The sequence below is a fragment of the Labrus mixtus genome, chromosome 15, assembly GCF_963584025.1.
Source record: "Labrus mixtus chromosome 15, fLabMix1.1, whole genome shotgun sequence".
NCBI classification, from domain to species: Eukaryota; Metazoa; Chordata; class Actinopteri; order Labriformes; family Labridae; genus Labrus; species Labrus mixtus.
In genome coordinates this window covers 4,012,716-4,037,350 of record NC_083626.1, presented here as the reverse complement: position 1 = coordinate 4,037,350, position 24,635 = coordinate 4,012,716, and the positions used below count along the sequence as shown (strand labels likewise).

At 40.6% G+C, this 24,635-nt stretch overlaps 1 protein-coding gene and 1 long non-coding RNA gene across 3 annotated transcripts in view; both read right to left on the bottom strand.

The window, feature by feature from the left end:
• Window positions 1-4,453: 4,453 nt before the first annotated feature.
• Window positions 4,454-24,635, bottom strand: part of LOC132989517 (uncharacterized) — a 216,555-nt gene continuing 196,373 nt past the window's right edge. Inside the window, exon 2 of the long non-coding RNA XR_009675921.1 lies at window positions 4,454-5,719. This is a non-coding gene — a long non-coding RNA (uncharacterized LOC132989517). The remainder of the gene's footprint in view (window positions 5,720-24,635) is intronic.
• sema3h (sema domain, immunoglobulin domain (Ig), short basic domain, secreted, (semaphorin) 3H) overlaps window positions 4,454-24,635 on the bottom strand; it is a 67,314-nt gene continuing 47,132 nt past the window's right edge. Inside the window, exons 9-18 of one of the 2 annotated variants that reach the window (XM_061057204.1) lie at window positions 18,087-18,156; window positions 14,644-14,788; window positions 13,946-14,035; window positions 13,549-13,678; window positions 13,362-13,450; window positions 12,043-12,084; window positions 11,142-11,299; window positions 10,306-10,367; window positions 9,567-9,709; window positions 4,454-9,413 (exon numbers count right to left, since the gene is read on the bottom strand). In XM_061057204.1, the coding sequence (XP_060913187.1) occupies window positions 8,925-9,413; window positions 9,567-9,709; window positions 10,306-10,367; window positions 11,142-11,299; window positions 12,043-12,084; window positions 13,362-13,450; window positions 13,549-13,678; window positions 13,946-14,035; window positions 14,644-14,788; window positions 18,087-18,156 (1,418 nt within the window). In that variant the 3' untranslated portion in view covers window positions 4,454-8,924. The remainder of the gene's footprint in view (window positions 9,414-9,566; window positions 9,710-10,305; window positions 10,368-11,141; window positions 11,300-12,042; window positions 12,085-13,361; window positions 13,451-13,548; window positions 13,679-13,945; window positions 14,036-14,643; window positions 14,789-18,086; window positions 18,157-24,635) is intronic. The other variant, XM_061057205.1, reaches the window with a different exon arrangement.

Here is a 24,635-nt window from a genome sequence, read left to right as displayed (position 1 = left end):
CAAACAAATAATGTCTGTGGCTTTATGATTCTAAACAATTTGCTGCTATTTGCGATCCATTAATACAATCTTACAAACGGTGTCTAATTTTTCCCATTGACACCAGCCTTCATTAAGATAAATTAGACAGACAATCAGGCAACATATCTCTCAGTAGCAACTGATTTGAATTAGCTGCAAAACTGCTGTCCTGGTGTTAATAAGTTATTCTGAGGAATGGAGTGAATGGGAGGTTTAAATATGTTTTTATTTAGCCCATTTGCATTCACAATGAAAGCCAGAGCCTGTGGCTTTATACACTTTGACTGTGGCCAGAAATGACAAACACTGTTGCAGAAAAAGGGGAGAAGATCCAAAACCACACACTAACCGCATCTAAAGGTCTTGTAAAGATTTTAATCTATGACTTCCATTCAGGACAGCTGCGCCCTCTCTCTCTCTCTCGGTGGGTATTTTACTGTTTTATCCCATTTGATCCCTCTCCTTTTGTGCTTCACATCAAAGGCTGACACAACTACCTGAAGACAATTAGACTCCTGAAAGAAGGCAATGGTTTAATAACCACTATGACCCTCACCAGATTTCTTTCTTTCTTTCTTTTTTGGAGACATTCAAATCAGAGGAAAGCTATTGCAGAAAAGTTACAGCCACAAAAAAGGTAGGAAAATGACAGATACGAAGCTAATCTGAAGCACGTGCTGTCAAACAGATGTGCGTTTTTTCCACATTACAAACCGGAGCCTGCATGTTGGTTACTAAAATGACAGTGAGGGCTAATAAATCATAAATATTAATAGCATACCAGTTCAGGAGAAGGTCTACCGTCTTTGTCAGAGAACCTAAGCTAAACATGCCCATCTCAAATAAGACAGATAGAACAGTTCTCTGACTTCAATGTTTGGTGGTTGAAAAAAAGGTATTAATCAGGAATGCTCCACCCAATGGAGATCCAATGACTATTAAAGTGAGAGGAGGGTACTCATTAAATCTATGAAAACCTGTGCATATCTGACTTTTAGGATGACCTTAAAAGTCCAGTTAAATTATTCACAGAGAATCTTCTGAGGCAGTAAGCCATCAAATTCAATCTTAAGCCTACTGTAAGCAGACAGTTTATACACCACGAGAACGCTGCTGGAAGCTCTTATTTCACCTAAAAGGTACTTTTTATGTGTGAAATGGTGAAAAAGAGCCCTGGGAAAAAAATAGTCAATGGGTAGATGAGTCACTCAGTGTGGCAAATGCCAAAAGCGGCTCCTCCTGAGAGCCTGTTTCCAACTCTCTGTTATGCTCCTGGGTGCGTAGTCCAATCCTGCTGTATGATTTCATTGAGTCGTTAGCAGTGAACTGAGTATGACAATAAACAAAGGACATTTTTAGTCACCTCCTCTTTAAATTGTAGTTGTTATTGCTGCTTGTCATCAAGGCGGTTCTGATTTTCCTTTGTTTGGGTAGTCACCCAGAGATGATAGCTCAGAGTCCAGAAGGTGGTTTGGTGAAATGATTGAGTCATTTAGTAAAACAGAACTACCACAGCTGTAAAAACTGTGGCTGTAGGTCACTGTTTAATGGCTAGTGACAATGCCAGGTCTGTGTGGGTTTTCTTAAAGATCTATCACAACATGTGGTTTGACTCACCATCTTCACAAGGAGAAAGAATGTTGTAAACTCGCTTTAAGATTAACATTTCCAAATCACATTTATTACCAAACCCTACAGAGAACTCCTCCGACTTTAAACATGCTACTTGTGACTTGCAGGGTAAGTTATATGGTATATAAAACGTGTTGTAAATAACAAAGGATGGAGGCCTAGATAGCCTCGTGGTAATGTCGTTGCCCCGTGTACAGAGGCTGTATTTCTCGTCACGTCCTGCGGCTGGCTTGAATTTGACCTTGGCCTTTTGCTGAACGTCATCCCCCCCACTCTCTCTCCCCTCACAACATTTCCTGTCTCTCTTCAGCTGTATATCAGATTAAGTCAAAAATGGCCCAAGAAATTACACACAAAAGAACAACAAAAAAAATGACAGAGGAGAAAAATACTTTTATTTACACTAAAATTATTATTGAATTGCTGTGTTTTTTTTTTTTTTACTTTTTCTACTATGCTTTATGTTAACTCGCCATATGTCGAGTGAAATTGCCGTGCCATGTGTTATTTTTAAGAGCAGCGTTTCAGCTTTGCTTTGAATGCTGACATTAGCATATATGCTTACTAAATCAATGCATAGGGTGACCATACTTCCTGATTTGACTTAGACAGTCCCCCTTTTCAAGCCAAGTGTCCTGATTCCCAAAAACATCTATAAAACACGAATAGGTCCTGGTTTTGAACAGTCCTCGTCCTGGTTTTTAACCAACTTAAATACCGAAACAATACACCACGCTAACAACACTAATTTGTCTGTATATAATTCAATCAATGTTGTTGGCTGTTGCTGTTTTAACCAATAGAAAATCACTAATGCACCACGAGTCAAGTTCAATAGTGATTTGCCTTTATATCAATCAATCTCTGGGTTGCGGCTGTAGCTTATCATAATAACAGGACCTGCTGTGTAACGACAGGTGAAAAGAAAGTCAGCATTTACCAAAGAGCTCCAGGAGAGTCACCTATTGTTGACATTCAAGTAACTCTGCCATCCCAATGAGTAAAGATAATAGAAGCAGCTCTGGTGACTTAAAGTAGAGTTGTAGAGAAGCTACAATTTGTGTTTTTTGTGTCTGTATTTTAATGACTTACTCAATAGTTACAGCTGTTTGAAGTACTTCTCTAATTGTCCTTAAACAGTGGGGTGCTGGTGTCCGTGATGAGTTTGTTTCCATTGCTCACTTCTACCAAAAAACTTCAATCAAAGTCAAATTCAAAGTCAATCAAAAAGTCTTTATAGTAATGAGGTCCAGTTTGCATGGTAGGTGCTAGGTGGTATCCTTTTTTTATAACTTTATTTATAACTTGTCGGATAGAGGAGGCTTTTAAGAAGCGCTGAAGAAAGAATGTCTCATTCCTAACAAAATAATCAGCACTGCAATATACGTATTACTTTTTAATGCATGGTTTTCTGTTTTACTGCAATATCCAGTTTCTCAGAATGGAGCACTATTATTCCAGTAGGATAATATCCGCGAGGAGATTTTGTCCATGATTATGTTTACAAAGTGAATCTCAGCAGTTTAAAAAAAAGAAGCCAAAAAGTTGCTCACAAATGACCAGAGGCTGTCGAGTTTCAAAAAGTAGCGTGCATAATAAACAATCAGAAGAACACAATGAGGCTCCGCTGACCTCCTTTTTACCTCGGGGGGGGGGGGGGGGGGGGGGTTTGGAAGCAGCAGCTTAAACGATGGCTGCATGGTATGCAGCTGGATCGGAATGCAACTCTTACCCACCAGAATGCTCAGCAGAACCAGTTGTTGAACATTTAATGAGAAAGTACTGTATGTGGTCACTTTGGCAGAGATGGAGGGCGTTCTTTTGGTATTGCACGGTATGTTGCTGTTTTGGAGTGAGGACGTTGATGGAGAGTGTGCATGAGAAATAATGCAGCTGGAACAGATTGAAAGTCTTTGCAGTGCGCTGATTTGTAATCAGATTTGGTTGGGTGCATGTGTGCATTTTTTAAAGCTATTGGAACACAAAGCATTGACAACTCTCTGACTGTACACCTTTTAAGGCCTTAACATCACTGCAAATAAAAGCTCATTCAGTAAAATGAAAGAATAAAAAAGATGTTTTACATCTCTGTGAATATGGCGCAGTATCATCAGGCTCGGTTTTACGAGGGTGACAAAAGCATGCATTGCACCCTCATTTCAGATTTCTGCACCCTCAATTGAATGGTCGCACATGACAATAGTGAGTCAGATGGTGTTTACTACATCTATGATCTGATGGTGATGACAGGTGCACATGACCTGTCTGTTCACCAACGACCACATGCAGGACCCAGAACACCTACGCTATTTTTCATTCCTGCGGCCGGTCACTGTAGCTGCACCCCCTTTAATCTCAGATGCGCCCTAAGTCATTTTGTTCTAGAACCAGGCCTGAGTATCATGACTATTTGACGATAAATGACACAATGTACATGACATAAATGACTACATAAACTCCAAACAGGTACCAGAAGGAAGACTGTGGCTGTCATCAGAATATTTTGAAATACTCTAAACCTTCTGTCTTATGTCTTTTTCCAGACTTGTGCACCATAGACAATGCTTGTCAAGAGATTCTTAAGCTTGATGACTCAATGGGGCTTTTAAGGTTTGTATAAGTTACAAAGCAAGGGAATGTATCTTTTTTCCATTCAAGGATCTAGATTCTTCAAAGAAAAAAACCCCAAACCCAGACGATTAAACTAGATATCACTTGACAGCGTCTACATCTTTGTTTGGAGTTCAGTTCCTATAGCCATAAAACCAAATATACCACAACACACAAACAACAGCAGCAATCGTTTGAAGGCAGACCTTTATACATATTTACAAAAAAGAAGACAAAGTTTCCACACGAGAGGAAATCAGTTCGACACATTTTCATTCCGTCTGCGAAGAAGTTATTCTGGAAAAATCACAGGAGCTGTATGTTGGCGCTGAGATGTAAACAGAGCAGAGTGAGAGTGAAACACATGAGGCTGTTATAATACACGAGGAGCAGCTCTGCACCACATCTTTTAAATGTTTCAAATGGTTTTCAATAAAAATGTCTCCTAGGAGTTCTGCCTCCTACTTGTGCAGTGTTTGGATCTCACACAAATATACACATTCATATACACAAAATAAACACAAGTGGGAGTCCAAGTGGAGCATTTTTTTTTTTTTTTACAGTAAGGTTGTTGGAGTTGATGTCAACTTGTGCGTGAGCCGAGATGAAATAGAAAATGTTAAACTGGGAGTGAACTCAAAGTGAAATGAAACTTGGCGTCTTCTCTGGAGCAGAATGAAAGGTTTCATGACCAACAACAAGCGTCACATTTATTTGTACTGTATGTGTTAGAGGGTGTGGATTCTGGCTGGCAGGACATGCCACAGCCTGTGTTTTAAACTAACCAAGCTGAAGCTGCCCGGGCAACGTTGACTGATTGGTCTCAGCCGCATATAAAGAGGTGAAGGCGAACCCTCCCATCCAATATTTGTCTTTCTGAAACATTAAATCAACTTTAAAGGAGCGATTTGATGAGACCATGCTTTTGTAACAATCATTGTTTATCTTTGGTTCAAACAATGCTGTTATCAGGTTTTACTAACCACTGCAGTAGCAGACGTTCGTTTAGCTTTGATGATGAACAGAAAATCTTAAGAGAAGCATCCACTGGGAAAATCAGGGGTGATGCCGATACTGATGTTCGAAATAAGAATTTAGCTGATTGCCAATTCAGATGTTTTTTTCATGACTAAAACTCCCACAATGCCACCTTTTTCTCTCATGTTTGACGATGAAAACAAGTCAGAGTTTGTTCAACAGGTGACTCCTTCTGCCAAATAAAACAACTCCTCTCTGAATCAGCATATAGATGTACTAGATGTAAGCATTAAATTGATTAAGCACAACAAATGAGCGTTGGCTACTGCCATGTTCTGATGTCTGTCAACAGAGCCGAAATCGTCCGATAACGATGCATCAGTTCATCCCGAGAAAATCTTTTAACTCTCTTAAGTTTGAACTTCATGTTTCATGCAGTGAGTTTCCTGGTAGGTGAACACTTTTAAACACACCTGTACTCACACTGCCTACGTTTTCATCAAGTGCCCTCAATTTAACATTTGACAGAAGTGTGAGAAAAGGTGAAAACTTGGTCTGATAGAGATTCTGCCAGCTTGACGTTCACCCATATGCCATTTTATTCTGAGACGAGGCTGTACCTGACACTTACACACAGCTCTATAAACTCTCCTCGTCTCTCTGAACTGGATAGCTCTTTCATGTGGCCATGGCTAAGAAGCCAAGGGGTGAGGCCCATGCTAATTTTCCCTCTGCTCTGAGTCGTTCTGGTTTATTTTTCTAACGGCATCAACAGTCTGTCTGATCCATTGCTGAGTGCCCTGTTTGGCAGATTTACTGGCATGGCCTCTGAGCCTTCATCTCAGCTCCTCTCACACAGAAGCATACTGTACAACACAGTATAGATGGAAATACATGCAACCAGCCATTGGCAACGAATAGGAGGCTTTGCAGGACCCAGTATGGACCCAGTATGGGATACATGTACTCGAATGTGTGCAGGATTGCGTGCTCAGAATCATCTGTGTGGGATGAAATTAAATATATGAAAATATGAGAGGCTGTTATTATTGGACTTAACCATGCAAGTAAATGCATCTCCTTCCAGTAACCAATAAAAAATTGAGTTAAGTTTTAATTCAATTAGTGTGTCTCTCTTTTTCCTACTCTATCCAATGTTTTTTTAACATAAGTTTCTATATTTTCACCCCCGGTTGAGTCCAATCTGTACACTACACTCTCACTATGTTAAGAACAGATGTGTTTCAGAATACAGAAACTATCACATTTGAGGGAAAGGGATTGGCCAGATCCTCAGAATGACTAAAACTAAATCTGATCGTAGAGTGGGAAGGTAGAGTGGGAAGGGGAACATTTGGGAATCTTTATATGGATGGGCACACGAACATACAGTATATGCTTACAACAACAACAACAGACAGAAAAATTGATATTTTAAAGATGAGCTCCATTTGTGAGTCATTATGGATGAACTAGATGATGAAGAGCTTGAAGCCTTTCCCCCAAAAAAAACAAAACAACAAACTCCAACATACCCAAATAAATACAAATAAAAGAAACGTTAAATAAAGATGGAACAAGTTACTGCAAAGAGTCCAGAGTCCAGTTGACGTCAGTCCAGTTTAGCATTGCCTCAAGTTCCAACTTTTTCATAATAAAGGCTTCTTTATTATTCATGGAGCCTCCGTCGTCATTTACAGCCAGATGTCATTACCAGCTGGAAGTACAGGAGCAGAAATATATAACTCTGCTTCTTTAGTTGGGCTGGAACCCGACTCAAAGTCACATAGGGCCCCATTTAGGTCCTGAGCCACAGGCTGAAAAACATGCAGGTTCTGTACAGAGTCTGTAGGCGGTTAAGCCCGTATGCTGGTCCTCTGTGGGGCATGATTTTCAGTACGTTTTGTATCAAACACAACTGAAACTTAAATATTCATCTTGATATTTTACACAGTTTAGTAAGCTGGGTTTACTGTCAAGACCAAAGTGTTTCCTCGTACAGTGGATACAGAAAATATGTTAAATATGACCAATTAAATAACCCTCTTTGTTTTGCCAAAATATCTGACCATGACCCGGGTTATGAGGTTTCAATTCATTAAAACCATTTAAAAAACATTAAGTCATAAATGTCATGAGGAAATTTATACTTGCCCCATCTAATAGCAGCTTTAACAGTTTTTTCCCCAGACATCTGAAAAAGTGTAAAACAACCAAAGTTCATGTGCAGTTAGTTTGCTCTGTTCACCTCACATATCCTGAACTTAACAGAAAACACACAATACAGGATGGGTCTTTTTTTTCTTTCTGGCATGATATAGAACACCAGGTTTGAATGTTTTTTTTTTCCCACACACCTATACTAAGTGCTCTCTTGCGGGGCATAAAAATCAGAGCCAGATATAACTTTGAATTCTGAACTTGAGGATAAACATCATGGAAAAGATCTCCTGCAGTGTGGCCTTTGTGGCTGCAGCCTCCCGGGGAAAGTAGATCTGTAACCTCATCAAAGCCGTCGCTGTGATTTTTCTGTGCCTTTTATCTTTGCGGTTGTGGTCTGCCATCTCATAGTCAGACCCCACCTTTCTGAAGAAACCCAAAAACTCTCCCTGTACAGTAACTGGACTGCTGCTAAATATTCTTTTTTTGGTGGAAAAGATGCACAATCAGTGCTTTTTAAAATGCTCTTCACAATCTGCAGAAAACAAATACTTAGTCAAAAGCTTTTTAATTAAGCATCACTGCTGATTGTTTTCCAAAAGAAGCTTTTAGATTGATGGGTTCTCCGTCACACAGAATATTAAAACGGCTTTCTATTTCGGTTCTAAGTTTGGCCGTTAATTACACAAACTGTTTATGTAACAGTCTCTGCTGATGTTCTAACATCTGAGAAATCTTTTCATCATGATTTCTCTGTTTGCTTGTTTGGTTTTTTATTTCAAGACAAAATAGCTCGTCATTAAAAAGCCTGTGAGCAGTTAAGCTTAAGTGTGATACAGGCCAGTGGATTGAGTGTCCTTAAAATGCAAATGCAACACACGGTACCTTCTGGAAAATGCTGCTTATGACTGCAGTCAGCTTACGGCTGGAAACATAGGACGTCAATCTAAAAACATCTGTTCTGCTTTGAGGAACAATCAACAGTGTGTGTGTGTGTGTGTAATTTGGGCAAGAACATGCACAGTCATCAGTATGGCCCCTTTAAGGCAGGACTCATTAGGGAAGAGCCGGATGATCTTTTTTTAGATGCTAATTGTGGAATCACACTTTTTTCCTTTCAGTCATTGATCCATACATGCTGTTCATCCTTCATTCAGCATGCTGAGCAACCTTTAAGTATTCCACTTTTTTCTCCACAAGTCTTTTGTCCACATGTTACAGTCCTTGCTGTTCACACCCTCCTGTACATACTTCAGATGTTTGTGTAGCTTAGTTTGAAAGTTTGTCATTGTATTGAAAGGATGCTTTTTTTGTTTTGAAGGTAAGTGCATGCGCATGTCGTAGTCTCTGTACATACAGTATGCTTATCTCAGTGTTTAAGTTAAGTGTGTGTCTTAGTGTGTATGCTAACACAAGTTGTATGTTATATGAGTGTGAGTGCGAGTGTGTGTGTGTGTTTGTAAGTAAGTGTACATGTGTGTCTAGAGGTCAATGGAAATCTGCACTTCTATTCTGCAACACATTCAAGCGCTCCTTGGTGCCCTCAGCTGTGGTTTGCTCCTGCTCTTCCTCCCTGCTGCTCTTCCTCCTCCTCCTCCCCCTCCTCCTCCTCCTCCTCCTCCTCCCCCTCCTGCTCTTCCTCCCCCGTGCTTGTGCCTCTCCCCCCTCTCTTTCTCCTTGTTCGGCTTCACCGTGATGTCACTGTGGCGGCGGTGGTTGCGAGGAGGGCGGTATCCCAGCGCCCGGCAGTGCTGGCCGATGTTTCCTGGGTGAACCAGCGCCATCACGTCCTCGTACCAGGGCTGGATTCCTGCACTCTGATAGGACGGGCTGGACCAGGAGGCGAGGAGGCTGTTAGCTGAGGGGCTCCAGACGGCGAGGCGCACAGTGACGGCGGTCCAGTGGTAGCCGTGCTCCTCCACCTGGCAGTGGTAGACGCCACTGTGAGACAGCTCAGCCTGACGAATCAGAACGCCACGCTCGATCACCACCAGCTGGTCACCTGTTACCACCTGGTGAGAGAGAGAGAGAGAGGGAGAGACAAGATGAATGCTGGGTACTTTTACTTTATTTGGATGTCTTTGTAATGCCTGTGCTCTCATACACTCACTGATTCATATGATAAACTTGATAGAATATTCATGACTCATTTATATTCTGTGCACCTGGTTAAGTTCTGGACTGTTCTCTCCTGCCTGTTTGTACCAGGTCACAGCAGCGTGTCTGGATCGGGGCAGACACTCCAGGTAGGTGCTGTTGCCCTCGACGACCATCATCACCCTCTGCTCCGCCTCCACCTGCAGCCCAGCTGAGTGACATCAAGGACAATATGCGACAGGTTAGACGTCTGATTTCTGTTGAATGTGTTTTTAAACCATTTATTACTTAAAACATATTTAAGGAATGTGGCAGAGAACCCTTTTCTGTTCTTAAAACCGTTGTGTGCCTCTTTTCTGAACGTATTAACCCTGAGTTTGTTTCACTGTGTTTGACCAATTTCTTCAATTGGTGTTTTCTCTAAACGTTGTCTGTTTTCTGGGATTGAAGGACTGAAGGATATTGTGTTATCCTTCACAATAAATGACAAAGTTGTGATTTATTAATTAAACCGACTTAAATGCTGCTATCTAAATGTATTGAACAAAAGTTACACAATGTACACTTCTTATATCAGATGATGAAGATCTTTAGGATAAAAACACTGAGTACAGAAATGTAAGATAAGCAAATCTTAAGATATAAAACATATTTGCTGTATATATAAATATTCAGAATGAAACTTATCGTAGTTAAGGCGTTGTCACTGTAAGGGTCATGTGTTTAAGTAATACCCGGCCAAAGGTTCACACAGAGATTGTTTCAGTAAGAAACAAAGCAGTAAGTCACAGTAACAGAACTTCTCACCTCCCTGTCTGACGCACTGAGTTAATGGATCTTCATCCTCCCCTAAGTGACGAGCATTCCTCCTGTCGAGTAAAACACATGAAAACACTGTAATGACAAAACTTTGATTTTAAACCACAAACCTGTTTCCATAACACTGGGAAAAGTATAACACCCAATATTGTGACATTTTGTTTTAGTTACTGAATTACTGCACTTTTCTTGACTATTGAACATTAAAATATTGGATATTTGGGGCTCTTATGGCCTGACAGTTAAGTCGCGCCTCATGCACAGAGACTATAGTCCTCCAAGTGGGCGGCGCAGGTCCAAGTCCGACCTGCGGGTCCATTCCCCACTCTATTTCCTGATTTGCATATAATTTGAAAAAATAAAGGAATGGAGCTTGTATTGTTTTAAACCTCATTGTATCTAAAAGTATTTTGACCTTAGTTTAAGTTTATTTAAAAGTGCAAATTGTATCTGATGGTGATCACAGCAGCACTAGAGAAAATGTCAACACATTACTGTTGGCATATTTCATCAAAATATGTTTGTTACTCTAAGTAAAGGAACAAAGTGATCGTCAAGTGGAAAAAATGCATTCAATTCCATCATGAAGATCCGAGTTCAGACGTAACATGAGCCACATTTCAAACTTTCAACAAATCTTGTTTGATTTTTTATTGAAGAAGATTGATTCCATGTGTTTCTTCCGTCTTTTAATGGAGAGAAATATTACATTTATTGTAGGATATCCAACAAAATCACATTAGTTGTGTGTGTGTGTGTGTGTGTGTGTGTGTGTGTGTGTGTGTGTGTGTGTGTGTGTGTGTGTGGTTGTAATTTGTCCCTACCTGCGCACTGTAGGCATGAAGGGGCTGCAGGCGTGTCCGTCCCAGGTGCAGTAAGGGTCTCTGGCCAGGCAGCACTCGGCGCACGCCTGACCGTACAGCTCACACTGGTACAGCGCCAACTGGGACACGCCCTCACTGGAGCCCACAAACAACCACTGCTGGAGGACGAGGAAAAGAGAGAGGGGGGATGAAAGACAGAAAACAATGGAATGGAATAGAAGTAGGAAAGAAGACAAGAGTAATAAATGAGGGAGGGCCAAGAGGGGAATAGAGAATTCAGTTTGAACAGAGACACATCGATAATCAACAGCTGAAGCAGAATCCTCTTCACTCTGAGTCACACTGATAACTTCAGTAACAAAGTCATTGCATGGCTTAGGGGTATGTGTGTTTGAGTGTGTGTTTTTGTATTTGTGTGTGTGTGTGTGAGAGAAAGAGAGAGGGAGAGAGAAAGAGAGAAAGAAAGTGGTCGTGCTAGCTTTATAGAATATTAATGTGTTTATGTGTGTGTGTCTCATTTTGTAGGAAAGTGTTCAACATTTTTTTTCCATGAAACCCAGACTATTTTAATAATGCAGAGTATAACTCTGTGTGTGTGTGTGTGTGTGTGTGTGTGTGTGTGTGTGTGTGTGTGTGTGTGTGTGTGTGTGTGTGTGTGTGTGTGTGTGTGTTGGCATCTCATCATTATTGCTCTGAGTGAGGTGGGGTAACCATAGCAACTGGTGATGAAGCTGTCCTTGGAGATACAAGGTAGAGAGATGAGTGATAAGTGGATGTTCGTGTCCGTGTGTATTAGTGTGTGTGTGTGTGTGTGTGTGTGTGTGTGTGTGTGTGTGTGTGTGTGTGTAGAGGAGTTTGGAAGTTTGAAAGTGAGTTTCAATCTCTGTCGCTCTTCTGTTACCTTTTTCTTTGAGAGTGTCATGGCTGTCACAGGTGATTTGTGCTGAGAAAAAAAGAAAAGAAAAGGGAAACAGTCACACTCAGGTAGAGAGAGATAGACAGATCGATAGAGAGAAATAGAATTCAAATCAAAGGAAAAAACATTAGGATTTTTTTATCCGAGTGTCTACAAACCACAAGCATTTTAAACAGTTTAAGATCATTGAGAGCCGATGTAATAGTTCGGTAATCAGACATTTTCCCGGTCACACAGACGCCTCACACATCGCGTACTTAACAATAGAGAGCTGAAAAAACAGACTCATGGCCCGACCACTGTCAGACAAAGAACTTTCCACCACATCAGTCAGCGTGAATGCAGACGATTAGAGCCTCCTGTGAACATTCATATTTGGCTGAACTTTGCTTGTCCACCATGGTAATTATGTGCAGCTGTAGCATTTCTGCTAAATGTGTTTAGAATCTCAATATTTGAAAAAAAGTTAATTAATTTCACCTGTAATGGTATTCAGTACATACTGTATGTATTGGCTTATAGCTGGGGGGGGGGGGGGGGGGAGAGATATACCATATAATGTGAGACTTAAACACGCTGGATTAAACGGTTACGTCCATGCACTAACATTTAAGACTCTACCTTTCCGGTCCTCTTTCTACAGAGTCTTATCTCTGTGTTGGTCTTTTCTCTTCATTAAATTTGGCATCAGGAACCGTTTCTTTTCTTTTGTTTGTTAACTTGTTTGGTCTTTTTACATATGGATAATAACAAAAAGAAGACCTGCAGTTGGGTATGAGGGGCGATGAGAGGTACCATGGAGGGGGTTGGCTCTGGGTTGTGGTGCTTACTATCAACTTTTCCCGAGGCATCGAGGGGCCCACTGAGCACTCATTCTTCAAATTAGGGCACCTGTATCTTGTATTTTCTTAAGATTCAATCAAAAGTCCCTCAGTGTTTTTGTGAGTATAAGAAAGGTTTGCATGATTTAAATCATTTCTGACAAACGTTTCAGACTGCCTACGTTATTCTTTGTCCATCATGCTTGCATTCATTTCTGTTGCATGGTCTTGCAGACTCAGTGCAGAGTCTGCGCTGCATTACAGAGACAGTTAAGTTATTGTTTGACTTGGTTTAAAGAATCTGAAAGAAAGGGAAATGTCTGGACAACAACATGTGAAGCATTAAGGAAAAGCCAGTATAGTTCATTTAAAAGTCTGAAACACATCAACATCCTTTACAGAGTGAATATCTGAAATACAGAGTCATACATGATTCAGATTCATACAGCTCAGATTGAACACTGAGACTCAGTGATGTTTTACCTGAAAGACCTGCAGTTGTTCCAGAGTGACCTCCTGACCCTGGCCTTGTTCTCTGGGCAGATGGATGGCCTTCAGCACCAGACCTGAGTCTGCAGAGAAGAAAAATGAATGAAGTAATCTCGAGATCAGATTACAAAATCATCCACTCAACCAAAACAGAAAGACACTTCTACTACACACACTCTACCTGTGCCGATGAACAAGACGTCGTAGGTGCCGTCCACAGCTTCCACCCTGTCAACCAGCAGTTTGCTGAACTTATAGTGAACACCCACTCTCACTAGGAGGGGGCGTTCTCCAAGCGGCAACACATTTTCCTAAAATAGAATAACGGTAATTTAGAAAATGCATTATATTGCACTAATATGAATATTCTTGTTAAATCAAGCTGTTCATTACAGATATTGTGTTCTCAGTTTTGGACTGGTGTTCCTTTTGTAAAGACTGATGACTGTTTACATTTTTAATCTTAAGAATGCAGAGACAAATAGAAAGTTGGCTTGACCCCACTGTAAAAAAAAAAGAGGCACCAGTGTAATTTAATGAGATAGGATCAATTTCATGAAGTGTAATATCATCTGAACCTGCAGCAGTGGATGAGTCCTGCTGAAGAAGATGACGTCGTCAGGATACTCTCTGGTTGAGCTGTAACTTCCGTATGTACTGCTGGGACACTGAAGGAGAGAATTAAGAAAAAAGAGAGTAAAGAAAAGGATGAGAATGTTGGTAGCAGCACTTTTCACAGTAAAACACAATGAAACAGTCTAGTGTTGTAGTCAAGACAACAATAACCAAGAACAAGACATGCCCGAGACCAGAGTGCTCCGAGACAAAACCAAGACATTTAAGGATTGAGGCAGAGTCAAGACCAAGACCAAGGCTGGGCGAAACCGAGACAAGACCAACACCATAAATATCCCTGAAAAATCATCAGGTTGTGTGCAGCAGGGCATGTCACTCACTTTGGGAAGGTTGCGGTCGTAACCGAGGGATAGAAATCAAATTACAGTTTGAATGAATTGAAGTTATTTTTTCTTTTTAGAAAGACAAATTTTCCTTCAAATCACAGTAATGACTTGGAAAAATCAGTGGTGGTCTTGGCTGGTCTTGATTTAAAATCTGGAGTCCGCCCAGTCCAAGTAAAAATGATTTTTGTTCCTGAGACGAAGCAGAGACCTTCAAAAAGTGGTCTTGAGACAAAGACAGATTTCAAGTACAACAACCCTAAAAAAGTTTGAAGGTGATTACTAACAAAAGCTTTTGATTTGAAGTAGTCACTTACAGTTCCAGGTCGGGGGTAGGGTATTTTGCCTGTAAACTCTGCCCACTTATACTGAGGTCCCTCCTTATGCAGGAAGTTGCCCTTAAAAGCTCGCACCACATCCTCCATTCGGTAAACGCACACTGCTGAACCGTTCAGGATATCACTGTAAAAAGACACAAAGGAAAGAAGGTGAAATGTCGTTCATCACAGTCAGATTTATTATAATCTTTCCATTCAGTATTTCTTCAGTGCTCATGAATAAAACATATACTTAGTGTGTCTTTGATCATTTCACTGGGCGAGCTGCGATGGTGTTTAAGCAGTGAGTTAAATGAAAGTGATGGACTGTATGAACTGACTGCAGAGCTATGAGTCATTGTGGCTTTTTTGCAGCTTGAAAGCAGTAATTCACTGAATGTGCTCCAAACTCCAGGCTGTATTAATGCTCTGCTCACAGCTCGTCTGTCCCCACCGCAACACATCCCATCCTCTCAGCAAAGAGCAGCTAAGATCACGGTCAAGGTTGTGGTTATGTGTATCTGAGCAGAAGATTCCAGCCGAGTTTGATGTCCGGAGCTGCTTTTTAAAAAGAACAAATAGAAAGGCTATGTGGTGGTGTGTCATGGTGGTCTTATTCAAATCAGGTGACGTGACATGTGCAGAATGTTTAGTCTCACTCAGAGGTCACAGAGAGGACTTCTGGACTCGTCCAATATGCAAGTTCAAAAAAACTAAGGCAAAATTAAACTTTTCTATTGTGTTTTTTTCCCAGTACAGTGGGGTGGAAAAGTCTGAGACCTAAATAGTAAAGTCAAACATTTTTACTGAATATGCTGAAAATTAAAGTTTAAGGATAACAAAAAGTTGTGTCAGTAAAGAAGAAATACTTAGAGACCAAGAACCAGAGAAAAGAACATCGCCTACTCACTGCTTATTTGGATGTCATGTAAGAGTCTTTAGATCACAGTCATTCTTTGTCAATTTATATGCAATGTGAAGCTATGAGTTCACAAAAGAGTGCTAACATTAGCATGCTAACACAACAATGCAGGACACAGTAAATTAAAGCTTGAGCAAAGGACAATTTGTCCTCCGTTTGAGCATCATGGTGCTTAATTATGGTGTGTTCTTATTGATAACTCCATGGTGCGAACTCGAGTGGAGAGGGGTTGGAGGTGTATCACTGGAGGAGAGGGGAGGCTTCAGAATAGCGGAGGTGTGGCCAAACAGCAGTCTGTTTTGGTTTAGTGCTGGTGCTTAAGGGCGACATCTACTGGATCAAAAAGTCGCACATTCTTCCTTTAAGATGTTGATTATCTTTAGTTCAGCAATCAAAGTTAAACTCTTCAGCTGCATTGACCATCTAAACTCCTTTTTACAAATTGTCAGATTCCCTTAAGGCACAGCTTTCATCTCAGCAAACATTTAGAAACTTATCTGATGTCTCACTCTTTTGGATGAAATTCCAATGCAAATAAAGAAAGGACGGGATGTTGGAATGACAAAGTCAATAAGTCCATACATAAACAAAAACCTCTGTGTGTGCAATCATAACTTTTGCAGAGAGACAAGTTTCCATTCACATGGAATGACCTTTTCGGCACTCTGCAGTTCTGTGGTTAGACCCCACCCTGGGTGATGCTTTGGATTTCCATCTGTTCCCTGCTGAGATTCCAGACACTTTCCAAAACCCAGAAACAGACCAACTCCCTGCTCAGCGCTGCCAAATGCTGTCATACTTGTGCTGCTACTGTCGAGCTCTGGCGTCCGCCTCAGAGAATGAGTTATTCTCAGAACATGTGCTGCCGTCAGTATGTTTGCAGAAAATGACAAACAGGCTTTTTGTTGCTCACTTGCTCTCTAGCTGTTACACACAGTCCTATATTCTTCAGCTTTTCTGTCCAGTGCTTATGTTGAGTGTTCCTGTTCACCTCTTCTTTTTCTTTAAAATGATAAGAGCCTGTTCTGAGTGTCATCCACTTTTCTACCCATCAGTAGTCAGTCAGTTTTAAACGGTCTGTCTGCCTTGTATAACGCACTCTGACTTCTTTGTTTGCATCATTGCTCGGTCCCAGAGGAAGCAGAAAATTGCTTTTCTTCTCCTCTTTTTTTCCTGATGAAATGGTGTTTTGATTTGTTTGTTCTTCGTGTTGTTTTCTCACATTCTAAACGTCTCAGAGTTGATTTCAGTCTCTGAAAGAAATTCAACCAGACACTTCACAATGGACGAAATCACAAAGAAGCTTAAATATTATCCAGCAGTTAAACAAGTCACAAATAGAGCTTTTGAATGAGAGTTTTCAAGAGATTAAATAAATAAATAACTTAACACAGGCACACACAAGATTTCTGTCTTTGGAGGAACTGTATCCATACATGGAACATGGCTTTCTGTACAACTTTGTGTAAGTGGCTGACAATCTTCTGTAGAACAATCATAATTAACAACAACCTTTAAAATTACCTGTTTGTAGCTTTTAAATTTCATTTGGGAAAATTGTTAATCCAAACTGCTGCTGTACCTCAATCGGCCACATGGGGTCAAGAACATATCATATCATATTGAAAGTAAACGGAAAATAAATGAAAAAAAACTTGTTTTATTATCTTGTGTAGTTTTTGTTAAAGATTGTTTTCTTCAAGAAAATCTTCTCCATAAAAATGTATTTGGTGTAAATAAAAAAAACACATTTACACCAGTGTAGCCTTCAGCAACCCAACCGGACATGTTGGTAGTTAAGTGCCAAATCTTCCACTCTTCTGCAGTGTTGTAACTCCACTACTATTTACCAACTACTGGTGTTTACTGTATGTTTACTTTTCAAATCCAATAACACGGTTATAGTTACAGAAATTTGAAAGCACGTGTTACATGTTACTTTGCATGAAATAACTACATGAGAATAAGGTTTATTGACAGAGATTTTGGCATGCAAGGGTTACGCTAGCATCAGTACAGTAGCATGCTTGGCGAAAAAATATAACCCGCCACCTCAACTACCTCTGAGCCAGGACTAAACAGACTGGTACACAGGTATGTTGCTGATGACATTCTTCATCAACTGTTCAGTCTGTTGTCTTCAGAGAACTAATTAACAAAATACCTTCATATTGAAAATAGCTACAATGTTTTAAAATGTGGGAGTTACTTTTATAATGCAGAAACTCAGTAACTCAGTTATTATTTGATAAGTAGTAGATACGAATTACTTATTTTCAGTAACTTGCCCATCACTGCTCTTCAGTGCCCACGCGTGCTCAAACAGTTGAGCCTAAATATATCTTTAAGGGTTGATAATAAATACCAGGAATCGACGTAGGAACAAAAACCCTCAACCCAGTGGAAATATGTGACATAGCTACTTCCCCCACGAACAACAACACTCATTTTAACACTTGCACAGAATACAAAGTACCTTTTACAGTTAGCAGTATATTCCCTGTTGTACAGAGGTACATACCTTGAAGTGGTAAACAGGCCGTAGATGAGAGGGTTCTTCTTGTCTTTCCCATGGAGGATAAAGATGTCCTCTGGAATGACAGAAAGAAGGACAGGAGGGAGACATCAAAGAAGGTAAGTAGAGGGGGGTGTAAAACATTAGTTAAGCCAGTGACAATCTTGACAGTGTCTGAACTCCTGGAGAAGTTTTCATTAGAGCCGCACAGGTTGGTGTTACTGTGTTTGTGTGTGTGTGCATCAATCAATGCGACTGTGTGACTAATAGCGTCAGGCATGCTGGCAGCATGGCTGACTGGCTGCCTGTAATGAATCTGTAGCCATTAATAACCAGCCTCAGCAGGAGAGCTGAGCGCCAAGTCCACCACAGGAGAACAACACCTGCTGTCACACAACACACTAACACTACGCCTCGGTGTTCACTCTTCATATGAATCACAGCGGATCACAACATTTGATACGCTTCTCTCACTTTGCTGTTTACGCCCACCGTGGTCCCTCATGCAGCGTAATCAGGCGGAGAGTAGATTTTTGGCTCATTCCATCTGTCTGTATTTAAAAACTCACACAATTTTTTTAAATAATTATACATCATTCACCAACTGCCTGATGCTTGCATTGTAGCTTTGACAAATGAAAGTAAAACCTCTTGGCTCAAAAGCAAAAAAAATACAGCCAGGAGTGTAATGAATCAATCAACTGCTACACTGAAAATAAAGAGTATGCAAAATAAATTAATATCCAAAGTGGTTTCATCAAAGGCATCCTGCAGAGTTTTGACCGTCGTTGCCCCTCATATCTCATGTTTTTGTGTCCCAAATTCGTTTGTGTCTAGGCATTAATTGTCTTCCATGCAGCTTCATCAAAATGTAACAGCTAATCACCGTTTCTGGACAAAACAGAAAAATCAAAAGCAGTGCCGGAGATAAGAAATAAAAAAAGCCGTAAGAAATAATGCTGATCCATTTAATCAAAAGCACATGCAGCTGTTCTGATCACTTCATTTTTTTAAATAGCAAACATTGGGAGTGAGGCATCTTCTGAATAGAATAAATATTAAATGAACAGACTGATATAAAAACAGACAATCAAACAAACAGATGGCAGGAGTCAGGAGACTGGAAAATGTCCTCTAAAAGTTTGTAGTTTACAAACTCCCTAACACAATGAGTTAATATGTTATATTTTAACATATGTATGTAACTGTATTTGAGAAAAGTAGCCTGTGGTTAAGTATTGCTGACTCTTTTCCCCTCATCCAGAAGACACAGTCATCCAGTGATCACCTCAAAAGCCACTGATTGATCAAATAATCCCAACTGAACTCCACAGCAATCTCCCAAAACGTGCTAACCATGCTAGCTGCAGCCCGCTACCTACTACTTTAATGAGAAACTGATGATTATCAATGATTTATCAATTTCTCCCATTCTTAAACAGGCAGTCTTATGAAACAGGCAAAATGAAACTCTCATGAAGGCAGAACCCCTTAGCTGTCAAAACAACAGCGGCAAAAATGAAACATCGGAGGCAGCTGAAAATCATCTAAGCATTACAGTAAATAACTGAAAACTGTCTTTAAGTCCGGCCTTTGTTATCGGGGGAATCACTTAAAAAATGTCCGCTTAAAGTTCATCCTCATTGTGAAGATAATGGCTTCTTATCTCTTGATTTAATAAGTTAACTTATCTAGCCAGCTGCAGCAATGGCCAACTTGACTCAGGGCGTTTTCACATTAGGCACGATTGTTTCGTACCGTACTCGAGCACGATTGCTCCCCCCTCCCCTCTCCCCCGCTGCTCTGCGTTCACATCAGTAACATCGTTCTGAGCCTGAGTACACTTGCGTATGTAAACAGTGCGAAACAGCAGGTGTCAGAATGCACATAGTTGGTTTGCAAAATCTGCCAAGAAGCAGAAAAAGGAAAAAAAGGTAACCATGGCAACCACTCACGGAGTCAGTCCTGCTAACTGTGGATGTTTTTGTTATTTCTGATACACACACATCGACCCTCTTCCTACTTCCACCATCCATCCACCGTGCAGCTCAGAGAATTAAACGGGCCCGTGCAGCGCAGGTACAATGGTTTTTGAAGTGAGGACAGCTGTTTAGAATTATGTCATATAGCGGTCCACTTCCTTGTTTGAGCATGGTTTGGTTCACATCTCCCGCAGTCCGCACTACAGTACACATGAATCATGCCTGGGACCACCTCTCGCGCACAATACATGAGTACAGTACAATTGTATTTACACTGATTAAATGAACCGGACTTTGGGGTCAAGTGTACTCATATCCAGGTACGGATCCCTAATGTGCAACCAACCTCAGTCACTTTTTTTGTCATCCAGGACACAACAGGGCGGCTGTGGCTCAGTTGGTAGAGTCGTTGCCTCTCAACCGGAAGATCGAGGGTTTGATCCCCAGCTGGTCAACATGTCCGATGTGTCCTTGGGCAAGACACTTAACCCTGAATTTCTCTCGCTGCTTCAGTGGTGGTGTATGAATGGGATTAGTTACTTCTGATGGATGATACTACATAGAGATCACTACCATCAGTGTGTGAATGTGTAGGTGTGACATGCAGTGTAAAAGCACTTTGAGTAGTCGGAAGACTAGAAAAGAACAATACAAGCTCAAATCCATTTACAAAGAGATTCTATGATCTTCTCATCAAACACTTTGTTCGTAATCTTAACTTGTGAAATTTTAGAGTGCGTTTCCTGTAATGGAAAGCTTTGCACTAATGCATGAAAAGTTTGACGTATAAGTCATGTTTGCACAGTACATCCAGCTGAACAACAGTTTTGTCCTCATATTTTTAGTGTTTGATTTAGTTGTCTGCTGTCACAGCAGCCCCGAATTTTCAATGGTTATTTAAATCACACGAAATCAAAAGTTTTTCTGTTATGCACTCCTGTCTCAGGTACGAGTCGGGAATGTTTTTATCATACATCACTGCGGTAGAGAACAGAGCCTTTTGTTTTCTATGTGGCAATCTGTGATTATCTATAAATACACAACTTGACTTAGCTCCTTTGGTGGGACACAAAAAAAAGAGTCTGAAATCTCTAAAAAGACGTTTCTCTCAGAAAGTATTCAGGTTGATGTTGAATTACAAAAAAAAAAGTTAGGTAACCTTTGCAGTAGCAAAGTTTGGAAGAAGATGTGAACACAAGGTTTGGATTTGCTCTACGTGTCTATTTCTACTCATCTTTCTTCATATCCTCTCCTTCTTTTCCTTTTCTTTTCTCTCTCTTTCCTTGCGCTTCTCTTCTCTTCTCTTCTCTCTCCCACGATGAGGCACAGATATTGTTGTGGTGACAGAGACAGCGAAGCATATCAGTGCTCTCACATTCCCGTCGTTCCTACTGCTTCAGGTGGCCTCCATGGAACTACAGCCCTGCAGGAAGTCTAATCTCATCTCATCAAACCGCACACACTTGCCACACACACACACACACACACTGACTAATTTCAGAGTGCATTCACATACAAAAGAGAAATAAAAGCGAGTATGGCCACATGCACACACCCACCCACACACGACAAAAGGCATACACATGAACACACACATACTGTACTTACAGACACACACACAATCATCATGCCCCCCAGGGCAGAGCAGAGAGGACTATGGGTAGTCTGCAGCCTGCAGCATTTATCACTCCTCCCTCCCTCCCTAATTTAATATATCACTCCTTCATTATTAAGTTTTCTTTGGTCATTCGTCTTCTTCATCACTCCCCCCTCCCTTTCAAATAAAAATGCACATGTCCTGTTTGTGCAGTTTTGTCTCTCTCTCTAATTCTGTTCATGTCCTCCATCATATCTTACTTTATTTTACAGCTTAAACTGTATATCGTTCTTTTTCGTACTCCCCTCTTCTGAAGAATGCACCTCCTTTTTCATCTCCTTTCATTAATCAAAACCGTTATCACCCCCCCCCCCCCCCCCCCCCGTCTTCTTCTTTTAAAGTTTTTTTTTTCTTTGCAGTTTTGCTTTATTACTCGGATGATATATATGCTGTTTGGTGAACGCTTTCATCTCAATTTTTTTTTTTTCGCAGACGGGATGAGCCGGAGTGAAAAGAAGGGCATCGGAAGATTTACATCCAAACCTGCAAAGTTTCACAGTTTTACAGCCAGCCTGGAGGAAGCCATCTTAGCACTGATTAAAGACAGACTGCTTTTACTGTAATCCTGGGGGGAAAATATTTATCAGATGACTGTGATCGAATACAGCAAAATAACTGATAAACATCTATTCCTAATGCATCTAATATTCACTTAACCTCTTATAACCCACAACACATCTACAGAGGTGGTCAAAGCCGTGATCAAAGTGTCGATGTTGTTTTTTTTTGCGGGGCACTCGTCAGAGCAATGGAATGGTAAATAAATCCTCATGTGCAGAGGTTTATATACAGGTACTTGTTTGTGTACACAAAGAGGGAAAAAGGGTTTTTTCTTTTCATTTGCAAACCTCAGAGAAGTCCATAAGAGCCGTGTAAGCCCTGATTTGGTCATTTGCAGGTCAAAAGAAGTCTAGACGGGTAGATTAAATCCAGATCCACTTGGCTGAATGATGCGGAGATTTCCTTAGATGTCCAAGTTTGAAATGTTTAGCAGATGCAATAATGCAGAGCAACAAGACAAAACATGCAAATCAAACCGTTCAATTGAGTTGATGTAACTTTTGGATAAATTAGAAGCTTTAATGTCTTTTCACTGTTACAGTTTACTGAAGAAGAAAACGTTTGTTTGGCCAGCCCTGTAGATGTCAATGATTCTAAACACTTAGAAGATTTAGCTTTTTCTTCGTCTTAACACAAGAATAAACCATGCTAGTAGCTCTTTGAGGCTGTACTTGCTCACAAAGTCCATGCTAATGCTCAGCAGAAATAATGCTAACCATGACCCCCCTCTGGGCTCAACAAGTTAGCTTGCTACCATTCGTTTATTATCACTTAACACAAAGTAGAGATGTTGTTGATGGGAAACATCATTAGTTTTAAGGCATTATGTAATAAACAACATTCTTTGATGATTATCAACTTTAACCAGTGGAAACTTTGACCAAAACGATTGAAATTTACTTTAAAGGGCAATTAATGTCTGCATCAAATTTCAATGCAGTCCATTTATTTTGCTGGTTAGGTGAAAAGTTTGACGTGGTAGTGGTTTTCGGATGATCCATCCTCAGGGCAAACTAAATGTATTTGATGAAAGTCCATTCAATAGTTGACATTTCAGTCTGGAACAAGTGGATAGTGATGTAATTAATAAAGCTAGCTGCTATCATGGCAGTAGCTCAGACTGTAGGAACCAGAGGGCCTCGGCTAAAGTCTGGAAGACTGGTTATATTCTTTCACAAATTCATTCATCCTTTCACTTCAACCTAAACTACTTCCTCTGTCTACCTGCTCTGGTGATCAGCTCATAATGGGCGTTGATTCTTTAAGTAATTAACCAACCAGATTCGGGCACAACTTCTCTCAACCAATCATCCTGCTGTGGCAAAATGATAAAACAGTTCTCGCTCTTCCACAGTCATTCTGTCATTTCAGGGCAACCGCTGCAACCCACCACCGCCCCAGTCACCTCCATTCCAGCTCAGCAGAGTCCAGATTCAGGCTCATCATAGCCTCCATTCCTCTTCACCACCACCAGTGGGGGTATCCATAGGGGGGGTATCCTATCCTGCTGTCGGCCTCATTACCCTTCCGAGTACATGAAGTCGTCACGATGGAGTCTAATCCCCCAAAGACTTTGCACATTCAAATCTAAATTGTTGCACATTTATTGTTAAATAAATAATTGTTCATTCTCAATTAAGTCTCTGCTGATTGAAATGTTCACAGGTCCTGTTTGTGTCTCTCAATAGCAGGGTGTTAACCTGAAGCTTCCTTTAGGGATTAATAAAGTATGGAGAACATTTTTTAAATACCCCATAAGAAATATGCAAAGGGAAAAACAACTCTCAGTTAACTATGTTTAATAAAGTGTTATGTTTTAGAGCTAGTCATATGCCACACTGCATGTTAAAGTAAATATACTCAGTGTCATTTTTAAAAACTTGATTCAAACTTTGTCAAACCCTTTGGGGGAAAACTCGGAGTCCCTGCCTTCTGCTTGAAAGTGATCAGTCTCTCTTTCTTCTCAGCACCTCGCTGCGCATTCAGCTTCTCCTAAGAAAACATAGTTAAACTTTTTCAAGACGCCCACAGAACAACATTTTTCTTTTTCAGACTTTGAAGAAGACGTCGCAGTTATTTACAGCTCTGCCTGGCTCGGCTCAGACTTTCCTCTCTTATTACTACGTGACAAGTTTTAAATCAGGTCTGATTTGTTCCCCCTAGCTCCTACAGCTCTGGTCTGTTTGGTTTATTTAACTGATTAGTCTTTAACAGGGGAGGGCAAAAACAACACACACACACACACACACACACACACACACACACACACACTCACACTCACTCACTCACTCACACACACACACACACACACACTCACACTCACTCACTCACTCACTCACACACACACACACACAC